Genomic DNA, 13,226 nt, shown 5'->3' on the forward strand with positions numbered 1-13,226 from the left:
CTGACTAGCGAACCTAGATGGGGAAGGAACAAAGCTGTGGAGCTGCTAGCTTTCTTAAAATAGGCACTAAATGATATGGGAGCAGTGAGCTTGGGAGCGACTATTCAGAGTCTAAAGACACAGCTTTACTGAATAACAAATATAAGCCCGCAACTTGTCTCCCAGGTGAAAATAATATTCTGACAGCCACAAAAAGTAACAAGGTTTGATTTCTTAGGTTTAGACTGTCTCCCCATACTTTTTTCTAAGGTTTAAAGCTAATAAAAATTAAATACTAATACAGTGGGGTACTTGGTACCTATCAAAGTGAAAAGTTGGTTAAATAAATATTTTCTGTGCCCTAAGCTTCAGGGAACAGTGCTGCCCTCTGGGAATAAACCTATTTAAAAGAATGAAGCTCTTGTGCAGAAAAAAAAATGCATATAGACTAATCATTAATAGAGTTTCTGAGCATTGTACTATATAGTACATCATGATGTCACTGGGCCACCTTAAACCCATTGAGAAGTAACCTGATTAGAAAAATGTGTATCTTTGATCTACAGAGAGCCATTTTAAATTACTGTATTTTCACCTAAAATGTATTACAACAGTCACTGCTATTTATATGTATCCTTGTCTAAAATCACACAAGTCTGAACAAATACATCTGCATTTTCTTAAGGTATTAATTTTTTCTACAGGAAGCAATGGTTTTTATGTCCACTCTCTGCCCAATGAGTCAAAGCTTTTAAGATTAGCAAGCCCTTGTCATCAAAAACACATCATTAAGCAGATAGGAACAGTGTTTAGTGAGATCTTTTTATTCAAAATGAAGCAAATATTTATATCTCTCTTAAAATTAGTCTGTTTCCCTTAACATTAAGTAATAATATATAACTAAATATTAGCATGTATAGATACATGTATGTATCGTTTAAGTTAATGAAATTTCACTTGTGCTCATATTTCATGTTTTATCTGCCTGCTGCTGAACTGTTCTAAATTTAGTGTCCAGAGATCAGTTGAAGAGAATGTTGGATACTTCATGTTTGGCTACTGGCTAACCAATGGTTTGAGGGATAGCTAATACACTAAAGATAAGGACAAGATGTCAGTCTAACATATTTCTGAATATGGTCAATGATTAAATGCACATCACGTTTCCTGCTTCTGAAGCTCTATAAAAGTATAAATGATATCTGCTAGGCCTGACAAGTCCTGCTTGTAATCGTGTTCGTTATGCTCTAGTGTAACAGTAAATTTTATTATTGAAATACAACAGAAGCAAAGCTATTCCTAAAAAACAACAAATCACCACGAACACACTGTAACTTCCCCAAAATAATTCCTAGACCAGATCTTTTAGAAAAACATCCAATCTTGATTTAAAATTTGGCAGCGATGGAAAATCCACCTCAACGTTGGGTAAATTGTTCTAATGGTTAATCACCCTCACTGTTAAAAATGCCTGCCCTATTTCCAGTCTGAATTTGTCTAGCTTCAACTTCCAGCACTGGATGGTGTCATATCTTCCTCTGCTAGATTGAAGAGTCCATTATCAAATATTTGTTCCCCATGTAGGTACTTTTAGACTGTAATTATGTCGCTCCTTAACCATCTCTTTGTTAAGATACTTAGATTGAGCTCCTTGAGTCTGTCACTATAAAACATACTTTCTAATCCTTTAACCATTCTCATGGCTCTTCCACAAACCCTCTCCAATTTAATCAACATTCTTCTTGAATTGTGAACACTAGAACTGGAAGCAATATTCCAGCATTTGTTGCACCAGTGCCAAATACAGAGGTAAAATTAACCTCTCTATTCCTACTCAAGATTCCCCTATTTATGCTTTCAAGGATTGTATTAGCCTTTTTGGCCAGAACCTCACACTTGGAGCTCATGTTCAGCTGATAATCAACCATGACTCCCAAATCTTTTTCAGTCACTGCTTCCCATGCAAGTATGGCCTACATTTTTTGTTCCCAGATGGCCAATTAGAATGGTCAAGGCACAAAATGAGATGAAACTAGCTAGGGACATAAAGGGTAAAAAAAAAAATTTACGAATACATTAGCAAGAGGAACACCAAGGAAAGGGTAGGCCTATTACTCAGAGGGAAATACAACAATAGAAAATGCAGCAATGACCGAGATGTTAAATGCCTTTTTTGTTTCAGTTTTCATCAAAAAGGTTAACAATGATCGGATTATTAACACAGCAAACATCAGTATAAATTGGGTAGGATCTGAGACTAAAGAACAATTTAAGAACTAGACAAATTAGATATCTTCAGATTGGCAGGGTCTGATGAAATACATCCTAGAATACTTAAGAGACTGGCTGAAGAGATCTCTGAGCCATTAGCGATTATCTTTGAGAACCTGTGGAGGACAGGAGAGGTACCCAAGAACTGGACAGGGCAAATATAGTACCTATCTATAAAAAGGAGAATAAGGACAACACAAGGAATTATTGACCAGTCAGCTTAACTTCAGTACCTCGAAAGATAATGGAGTAAATAATCAAACAATCAATTTGTAAGCGCCTAGAAGATCGTAAGGTGAAAAGTAAAAGTCAACATGGATTTGTCAAGAACAAATCATGTCAACCCAACCTAATGTCCTTCTTTGACGGATAGGGGGACTTGTGGATAGGGGGAAGTAATAAATGTAATATATCTCAACTTTAGTAAGGCTTTTGATACTGTCTCACATGGTCTTCTCATAAGCAAACTAGGGAAGCACAGCCTAGATGAACCTACTGTAAGGTGGGTGCACAACTGGTTGGAAAACCTACTCAGAGAATAGTTATCAATGGTTCTCAAGGTGGAAGAGAAGTGAGGTCCCACCGGGAGCTGTCCTGGGTCTGGTTCTGTTCAATATCTTTGTAAATTATTTGGATAATGGCATAGAGAGTACACTTATAAAGGCTGTGGATGATACCAAGCTGGGAGGGGTTGCAAGCACGTTGGAGGAAGGGATTAGAATTCAAAATTATCTTGACAAACTGGAGGAATGGTCTGAAATAACCAGGATAAAATTCAATTAGGACAAATGCAAAGTTCTACACGTAAGAAGGAGTAATTAATTGCACAAGTATAAAATGGGAAATGACTGCCTAGGAAGAAGTACTGCAAAAAAGGATTTAGGGGTTATAGTGGCTCACAAACTAAATATGAGTCAATAATGTAACACTGTTGCAAAAAAAAGCAAACATCATTCTGGGATGTATTAGCAGGAGTGTTGGAAGCAAGACAGAAGTTTTTCTTCCACTCTACTCAGCACTGAAAAGGCCTTGACTGTAATACTGTGTCCAGTTCTGGGCACCACACTTTGGGAAAGATGTGGACAAACCGGAGAAAGTCAAGAATAGAGCAACAAAAATTATTAAAGGTCTAGAAACCATGAGGAGGAGGAAAAATTGAAAAAATTCCCTTTTAGTATGGAGAAAAAAAGACTGAGGGACAACATGATAACAGTCCTCAAGTACGTAATAGGTTGTTATAAAGAGGAGGGTGATAAACTGTTCTTCTTTGTTCACTTGAGGACAGGACAAGAGATAATGGGCTCAAATTGCAGCATGGAAGATTCAGTTTAGACATTAGGAAAAACTTCCTGTCAGGATGGTTAAGCACTGGAATACATTTCCTAGGGAGGTTGTGGAATCTCCATCTCTGGAGATTTTTAAGAACAGGTTAGACAAATATCTGTCTGGGATGGTTTAGAGAGATGATACTTAGTCTTGTCTCAGTGCAGGAGATGATTAGATGACCTACTGAGGTCCCTTCCAGACCTACATTCTATGATTCTATGTAGACATTTACATTTAATCTTATTAAAATACATATTGTTTGCCTATACCCATCGTATGAAGCAACCCAGATTGCTCTGTATCAGTGACCTGTCCTCTTCCTTACTTACCACTCCCCCAATATTTGTGTTATCTGTAAACTTTATCAGTGATGATTTTATGTTTTCTTCCAGGTCATTGAAAAAATATTAAAAAGCGTAGGGCCAAGAACCAATCCCTGTGGGACCTTACTAGAAACACACCCGTTCAATGACAACTTCCCATTTACAGTTACATTTTGAGACCTATCAGTCAGCCAGCTTTTAATCCATTTAATATGTGCCATGTTAATTGTCTATCATTCTAGTTTTCTAACCAAAATGTCACGTGATACCAGGTCAAATGCCTTGCAGAAGTCTAAGTAGGTTACATTAACATTATTACCTTTATCAACCAAACTTGTAATCTCATCCAAAAACATACTGAATTAGTTTGACAGAATCTATTTCCCATAAACCCATGTTGCTTGGTTTTAATTACATTACCCTCCTTTAATTTATTGATTAATTGAGGTCCATATCATCTACTCCACTCATTTGCCCAGGATCAATGTCAGACTGTGTTTATCCTGCACTTTGAATGCCATACACACTCACTGGAGAATCTATAACAAAATGCATGACTGGACTACTGAGACAGCTGCAGATTGGAGAGGGGAATTTTAGTGAAGACTTTTCAGCCCATAGCCTCATGTCTGGGAAGAACACAAGCATGACGAATGAACTTTTATCATATTATCTGAAGAAAAACAGAACTAGAGCAGTCTGTAACACCGTGGTGGGCTGAAAGCAAATAAAAGAGATTGGACCCGATTCTCATTTCACAGTGGTGTCAAAGCATTTAAATCAATGGAGTAAAACTAAAGTAAATGGAATCAAGTCTATTAGGCCCATTCAGCTACTACTTGTACCTGTGACTTAGTTCTCTCAGTTCAGTTCTCTTAGTTCTTTTTCCCTGTTTTTACTTTTTTGGGATCAGGGGGTCTTTCAAATTTCTGATAAAGTCACAAGACTTCTCTTTTCCCCTTCTATGTACATACAGCCTTATGCTCCTCAGTCTGCATCAAGGCCACCATCTTGGATGAGGAAGACAGGAACCTTCAGATGTTGACAATGCTGCTCCGTAAGCTTCAAATGAGAGAAAACCGTTCATTTAGCAGCAGCTTCACATGAGAGAACTAAGTCACAGGTACAAGTAGTAGCTGAATGGGCCTAATAGACTTGATTCCATTTACTTTAGTTTTACTCCATTGATTTCAATGCTTTGACACCACTGTGAAATGAGAATCGGGTCCAATCTCTTTTATTTGCTCTCCATCTGCATGACCACAGAACCTCAATCTTGCCAGCCAGAGCATCTGAGAAAGGATATGTAACAAGCAGCAATGGCAGCTGGTACTCATACCGACTCAGCTAAAGCCTAGGTCCCATGAATCTGGCCAAACGTCCAAGCAGAAAGTCTCATCCAGGAACAAAGGGTGAAGCAATCCCAGGAGCTCTTTCAGTGCATGCTTTATTGCATGGAAGGAGGATCAAGATACGTCGGATATTACCAAGAGCAGGAGATACCATACAATTATGACTGAAACCAATCAGGCGGTTTCCTTCCTGACATGAACAAGCATTTAAATAATCAGGCTTCAGTTTTGAAGAAAAACAAGCGTCTATCTCTAGTGGGCTCAACTGCTGAGATATCAACTTGAAAACTTCCCCTGTGAGTCTCCAGATATAGAACCTGTTGTGGAACTACTATTGCGGCGATCCCAGAATATTCTGGGCCAGAGTGAGGTTTGGTACTGAAGACAGCTTTTATAGTAGTAGGCAAATATTTGCCAGTTTCTGGGATTTCATCTCCAAGCAGTTTGTGCTACAGTGTTCTTTTAAAAAGGATACAAGAACAGGCCTGGTTCTTAATGCAGTTTCTGATGGCAAAAGCCCATTCCATTAGCTCCAGGTAGCTAATGTGCAGTTCATAATCTTCAAGAAGCATATGCCTACCCAACTGATAAGTTTCTGCCTCTTGTTTCCCACCTACATAAACTGGCGTCTGGCTAAATCTGAAATGGTGTGGTGGGGTGTGGTGGTGGGTGGTGTGGGGATGGCTTGAAGATGCCCTTGCTCCTCTGGGATTCCATGTGGGGTGAGGGGTATGTTTTATATGATATACTACAGATGAAAGAAGGGAAACTGCTGTTTTTAACCTTGTTTTACTGCATATATGGTCATTTAAAGAACATCCCTGGATTATGAGCCTCCATGCCTTGCCTTAAATTGACTCCCTTCCATTATTCTGAAGATCTGGCCAGTGACTGAAATAGAGGGATTATTAGATGAGCTTTTCCCACAGGATGCCTGAGGCATGTGATTTTCACTGTTTGTTCCTGCCATAGAGCACCATCCTGCCTCACCCAACAGGCATTCCTGCCTCAGTTTCCCCATTCAGAGTTCCCAGTAACTCAATTTCAGGCTCTCTTGCTTGAATAACAGCTCTCCTTGGGGCCAGTTTATTACCAAAACATCATTCAAAAAATCCCCAACAAAAGTCCCAAACATAATCCATTTCCTACACCCCGTGTACATTGTCCTTAAAACCGCACTCTTCCCAGTGGGCAGCCCACCAGCTTCTCTGCTGTGAGTCTTTCCATACAACACTTTGATATCTTCCACCACACCGAGGCTTCCAATCAGTCATTTTCCATCCCTCTGCCCTGTCCAGTTGGAGTGCATCCCTGCTCTTCCCAGCAGGAATCCCCACAGCTTCTCTGTTGGGAGTGCATCTTCACCAGGGGAGCATCCCTCTGTCCCCCTGGCTTTCTCACAGTTCCCCTGGATGCAGCTCTCCAGTGTGGAGATGTCAGTGGGCAAGCGCATCAACTGCTCCCCTGCCTTCAGCCCTCTCTGGCTCTCAGCTTCAGCTCTCCAGCATAGAGCCAGCAGGCACTTCCCTCTGCAGCTCTCTGGTCTCCAGCCCTGACCGTCTGGCTTGGGGAAGTTAGCCAGCAAACCCCTCTTGTTGCTTTCCAGCCTTCCCCCAGAACCATCTACAGCTTCCTAAAGGGACCTCCTGCAGCTCCCTCCCCCGCCCCAGTCCCAGTCTCTGGCAGACCTCACCAGCCCTTTCCTGACTGACCCAGGCAGCCCTGACTCACCAGGTCTCTCTTCCCTCAAGGGCCCAGGTGCATTCTTTTGAGACCAATTGGAATGAGCTGATGTGGTGCTGGTGCACTTAGTAACTTACTCCAACAAGTAGTCCTACTGAAGAAGCAATGTATTATTCAACATGACTAAGGGCTCCCAGTAAAGACCTCAGGTTTCAGCACAGTAGAAATAACCAACAAGCAAATGTAGTTAATGACCATGTTTCAGAGAATCATTTGCTGAGAAAATTAAGATTATAGAGATTTACTATTATTATTAATCCTCCTCCTCCTCATAATTTATATCATGGTAACACCCATTGAGGATCAAGAGTTCGTTGTGTTGAACACTGAAGAAATATAGGAAGACACAGACCTCTGCACCAAAGAGCCTGCAAATCTAAATAAATGATCAATAATTATATGAAATATACAATTAATAAAAATATATTAAAAACCACTAATTTGCCCCTGTGCTTAATTACAATGAATCAGTAGAATTAAAAACTAGTCAATGGTAATTTTTTAAACAGGGTAATTCAGTCTTGAACTGGATTAGTGTCCACATATAAACTCAGAGGCTCTGGTTTGTCAAGGTATTAAAGTATGTACATAAACTTTAAGCACTTGAATAGCCACATTAAAGTCAAAGGGACTTCTCATGCCCTTAAAACAAGGCACATGTTTAAGTACCTTGTTCAATGAGGGCCTAAATGGACCCTGAAGCAACAGTTACTGGAGGGAATTAAAATAATAACTAACTAAATAAATAAAAATATGTCCTCTCTAGTGTTTTCTGCTTTTGCTTGTTTATATTACTGATTGTAATTTGGACGTAGATGCAGCTGTACCCTCTCCAGGACTGTTTTAATGGCTTGTATAAATGTGTTTATATTCATTTATGTTAACAAATCTTCACATAAATTAGAAATGAAAAATAGTAATATTTGAAAAATGCATGATTGGGTTATTTTTTGTATTTTTCAATATTCCCCTCTTCTTTTTCCACTTATTATAATGGTCCTTTATTCCTTATTCTGAACAGATTACTGGTGTTTAGAAGACCTGTATCGTGACTTGGTAAAACGCTATGTTGAGATCATTGACAAACTTCCAGGGAAATGGTCAGACCCCGCTACCATTGAAGGTTGTTCACAGTTAAAACCAGATAACTATCTCCTAGCTTGGCACACACCATTTAATGAAAAGGGTACAGTATTTTCTATCTGTTATATGTTGATTGTTAATAACACATTTATTTTAAAGTTAAATATCTGGAAATAGATTATTTTCCCCCTGCCACAAATAAGATACTAGTACTGTAACAATGCTATGTTTGTCCAAAGATGGCAAGTGATATGTAAGAAATTCCTTTTGTAGGGCACTATGTCCTTTTGTAAATCAACTCTGGCCTACTTAACATCTATTTAAAGAAACTTTATTCTTGGCCTTATGCTTCTGGGTCCAGATTTTTGTCCTTGAATTTCATGTTTATTTTAAGGAATATTTTCCACAATGTTTCCATTTTTGTTTCTCTAGTTTTTGATCTTTTTAATGATCCCATTGTAAAAGACAAATTGTTGAGCTTGCAGTTGAGATAGATAGAATGGGTGACCATATTTCCCTATGCTGAATATTGGACACCTGGTAAAATTACTTGTATTCAAACGAGTTCAATGGCAATCAATCAGAACTATTCAGTACAAATGTTCAAATTAACATCAAGTTGACTGAGCCCCTGTTAAAAAGAAATACTGCGTAGTTGGATTCTTTTTATTTATCTTCTTATCTCTAAGGCTTTAGGGTTCACATGTGGAGAGGTGACACTTACATACTTCCATACCCCTCTCTCACAGGGGGTGGGGGTGTGTGTGACTGACCAACCTGACCCTCCCTGCCCGGCGCTCTCCATGCTCCATGCCTGGCTGGGGCCCCAGGATGGAACCGCCTCTCCTGATACCTGGCGCTGCATCTTCCCAAGACAACACATGGGTGGGACAAACATGGTCACATGCCTCCCGTCCCACCAGATTTTTGCCAGGGTTCACACCAGGATGTGGCCAGCAGCAGCCTTTCGGCACTGTGCGGGAGGGAAGGGTCGGGAGCTGCTTCCAGCCACAGGGGAGGTGGGGGAAGGGATGACCTGGCTTGTGTCTTTGTAGAGCACATCTCTTCCCTCCCTCCCCACTCCCCTGTGTCTGGAAGCAGCTTGTCCCTTCCTGCCCGCACAGTGTTGAAAGACAGCTAACACCTCCAGGCTGCTGCTGGCCACCGACATAACCCAGCTGCCTCCTGTCCCTCAGCTACAGCACGGGCAGGAAGGGGTTAAGCCCTAAGGATGCATTGTGCACCAGGGCCCAGGGAACCTGACTGCAGGGGCTTCAGCGAACCTAGCCAGAGAGGTTGCTCAGCAGGGGAAGTGCCTAGGGGATGGAGCAGCCCTGCACTCCCTGGGGGCAGGACCCAGGGTTGGGGGGCAGGTGAAGATGGTGCTAAGCCCCTGCACAGGGGGCTGCTGTGGAGCCTGCAGGGTTAGGACATGAACAGGCTAGAAATTGCTTCTCCTCCTCCACTCCAGAGCTTACCTGAGGTCAGAGAGGCTTCCCCATGCCAGTGCTGCGTGGGGTTCGGCACATGCAGGGCTCGGCTCTTCCTGGCCAGTGCTGAGGGCCGGAGGGTCTTGGGCTTTCCTGGGGCGCCGGCCCAGCCCGAGGCAGTGAGGGAAGGAAGGAACCTGCCGGCCAGGCTACTGGTGAGCTTTGTACTCCGACCAGGGGCTGGTTCTCCGCACAGCGCTGGGACCAAGACACGTCCCGCCTAGGGGGATATAGAGAAGCAGTGGGGTTTGGGGGGTGAAAGGGCAAAGGAGGGAAAGGACATTGAGAGGGGGAGCCTGTAAAGGGCCAATGCGTGGGCAGCAGAGGCAACATGTAGCCAGCTGCTACCTGGCACCTGCCCGCACTCACCAGCCATCGCAGCTCACAGCGTGCAGCCAGTGTTGTCCAGAAACAGGGTGGGGGATAGGGCCCTGCTGGCCGAGAGCTGGCATGCAGCAGGGGCTGCACTGAGGGCCCAGCAGGGGGAGCAGCCACTTTGGCCCGTCACCAGCCTTGCACACCACCCCCATCATTGGACACTGGATCCTCCCTCCCTCATTGGTAGTGAGCGGGTGGCTGGCAAGCAGGGATCCGGCCAGCAGCAGGACCTGCCAGTACTCATGGGGGGAGACAGAAAATACTGGACAATTTGACCATTTTTAAGAAAAAGTCGGGACATCTGCAGACGGGCTTAAATATGGGACTGTCCCTTTAAAAATGAGACATCTAGTCACCCTATAGATAGATAAACTTTTCAGTGTAACTCTTCTTTGGAAGAAAAAGAAAGATCTTTTCAGTGGTTTGAGCACTGGCCTGCTAAACCCAGGGTTGTGAGTTCAATCCTTGAGGGGGCCATTTAGGGATCTGGGGCAAAAAATCTGTCTGGGGATTGGTCCTGCTTTGAGCAGGGGGTTGGACTAGATGACTTCCTGAGGTCCCTTCCAACCCTGATATTCTATCTTATTATATTACCTTCTTTCAGGTAGATATAGCATTAAACTCCCACGACCAATTTTTTTTTCACTGATAATCCTACCATCCTTTGGCATTGTTCTCTCTCACACACAGAGAGATTTGTGTATATACATAATCTATATTTGAGGCTCTCTGTGACTATTTAATTTGTGGGTCCTGTGGCACCTTTAAGACTAACAGAAGTATTGGGAGCATAAGCTTTTGTGGGTAAGAACCTCACGTCTTCAGACGCAAGTAATGGAAATCTCCAGAGGCAGGTATAAATCTCCACACTGATTTATACCTGCCTCTGGAGATTTCCACAGGACCCTCTGTTGCTTTTTACAGATTCAGACTAACACGGCTACCCCTCTGATACTATTTAATTTGTGACTCTCCAAGTTCTTCAAGGTTAAATGAACTATACATTTATTAATATACACACACCTATCCATACAGTTTAACGATGAAGAAAGCAGAGAGCCACTTTATCATCAAATGAAATAGTCACAGTCACTAAAATGCACTACAGCATCTAGACATCTCACTGGGTTGGTATGATACTGTATCGCTGTGATATGACACTGCACCAATACCACTCAACAGCATCAAATATTGATGCAATATCGGGACCAAAACACTGCAGTGCAATGCCATCATTGTTTATTGTTGCCCTTCTGCAGCCAACTCTCTTCAGCATGAATAGCTCCTCTCTCACATGCTCAGTCACTCAACACAGCTGCTGAAAGGGGAGGAAAGTAATCCTGGCAACTCCAATCCATTTACTCCTCCTGTGTGTCAGGGGCTGGGCAATGCCCCTGTCATGGGCACTATGCATGCTCTGGCTGATTTTAAGCCAAGTCTGAGGAAATTCAATCAGTGGGAGACTGCATGTGTGGCCCTGAGAAAGCTATATATATCTCTAGAAACAGTACCACAGTTACATACTTTAATTAGCTCTTTGGGTTCTTATCTATTCTTCTCAGCCTTCCCCTTCTTCCCCTTCTCATCCTGGAAGTATGGTTTTTAGTATGCCTTAAGCTAGAATTCTCTAAAATGAAAACTTATAGATTTTAAGGTCAGAAGGGACCATCATGATAGTCCGACCTCCTGCACAACGCAGGCCACTGGACCTTGCCCACCCACTCCTGTAATAGACCCCTAACCTCTGGCTGAGTTACTGAAGTCCTCAAATCCTGGTTTAAAGACTTCAAGTTACAGAGAATCCACCACTACACTAGTTTAAACCTGCAAGTGACTCATGCCCCATGCTGCAGAGGAAGGCGAAACACCTCCAGGGTCTCTGCCAATCTGACCCAAAGGAAAATTCCTTCTCAACCTCAAATATGGTGATCAGTTATACCCTGAGCATGTGGGCAAGACCCACCAGTCAGATACCTAGGAAAGAATTCTCTGTAGTAACTCAGAGCCCTCCCCATCTTGTGTCCCATCACTAGCCATTGAAGATATTTGCTGTTAACAGTCACAGATCAACTAGATGCCATTGTAGGCAGTCTCATCACACCATCCCCTCCATAAACTTATCAAGCTTGGTCTTGAAGCCAGTTAAGTTTTTTGCCCCCACTGCTCCATCTTGTGTTTTGCCAAACTATTCTGAGAAATGCCGATCTGTATATTTCAAGAAGGATTTTTTTAATCTTGAGAGCAGAGCACAATTTAATTGAGGTGAGGGATTCCCTATACCTAAGGCTCCAAGTTTCTTAATGAGATTAGAAGATTCCAATAGAACTGAAAGTGTGGTGATCAGATTAACCTTTCAGATGAGGTTAGAACCAAATTCTTGATTTCATGTAGTCATTCTAGAGTGTCTCACTTTTGCAAAAGTTGCTATGTCGGCCTCCATGTTCTGGGGCAAATTGCAGAGTGGGTAACTACATACTACCTACATAAATTTTGTGTGCTCAATTTCCTCTGGATACAGTCATCCTAGTCACTTCTTGTGATAAACTGTTGTGTACTGTTTCTGTACACTGTCAAATAATGGCCATATTCTTTTTCATAGGCAGCTGAATTACATTAAGGGATGAAGTATCGGGGGTAGCCGTGATAGTCTGTATCCACAAAAACAACAAGGAGTCCGGTGGCACCTTAAAGACTAACAGATTTATTTGGGCATAAGCTTTCGAGGGTAAAAAACCTCACTTCTTCAGATGCACGATGAAGGGATGAAGCGATTCTAGTATTATAGGCTGAACTGGCAGTGACACTTGTAGTTAATGTTGCCTAATGTTTTCCATTGTAAGACCCTGTTTTCAGTGACTCAGAACTTTGCTAAACTTTAAAAGTTCAGGCTGAAAATTTCCATGCTGGGCATTTGCCTTGGGCTGAATTTTTTTTAAATTCAACAAACATGGCTCATCTGTTTCTAAGAGGTTATGGGGAAATATGCTGTTTTGCCAGTGTTAAAAAAATTCTCATAACCATTTAATTGAGAAGCTCTGGGCTCTCCATGCTCTGGACCAAAGACTTAAAATTTGACAGGTGGGTCACCCTGGTATCAAAGATTTACCTTTTGCTGTCAGTGTGCCAAAAACCCAAATGGAGAGTCTTATTAGGGTTTGGCAGCTAAATTCTCCAAGTTTCTCTCTGCACCGAGCATGCTCTAGGCCAGGGCTGCAGGCACTGAGGGGGTCTTTCCCTCCAGTTACACCACTCAGCTGCTAGAGGCCATCATGGCACTAGGG

General features: G+C 42.2%; 1 protein-coding gene across 1 annotated transcript in view; it reads left to right on the forward strand.

Moving 5' to 3' along the window:
• Positions 1 to 13,226, forward strand: part of ADPRHL1 (ADP-ribosylhydrolase like 1) — a 29,393-nt gene that overhangs the window by 324 nt on the left and 15,843 nt on the right. The window contains exon 2 of the mRNA XM_034758125.1: positions 8,016 to 8,180. Within this exon, the coding sequence (XP_034614016.1) occupies positions 8,016 to 8,180 (165 nt within the window). The remainder of the gene's footprint in view (positions 1 to 8,015; positions 8,181 to 13,226) is intronic.

The sequence above is a fragment of the Trachemys scripta genome, chromosome 1 (genome assembly GCF_013100865.1).
Source record: "Trachemys scripta elegans isolate TJP31775 chromosome 1, CAS_Tse_1.0, whole genome shotgun sequence".
Classification (NCBI taxonomy): Eukaryota; Metazoa; Chordata; order Testudines; family Emydidae; genus Trachemys; species Trachemys scripta.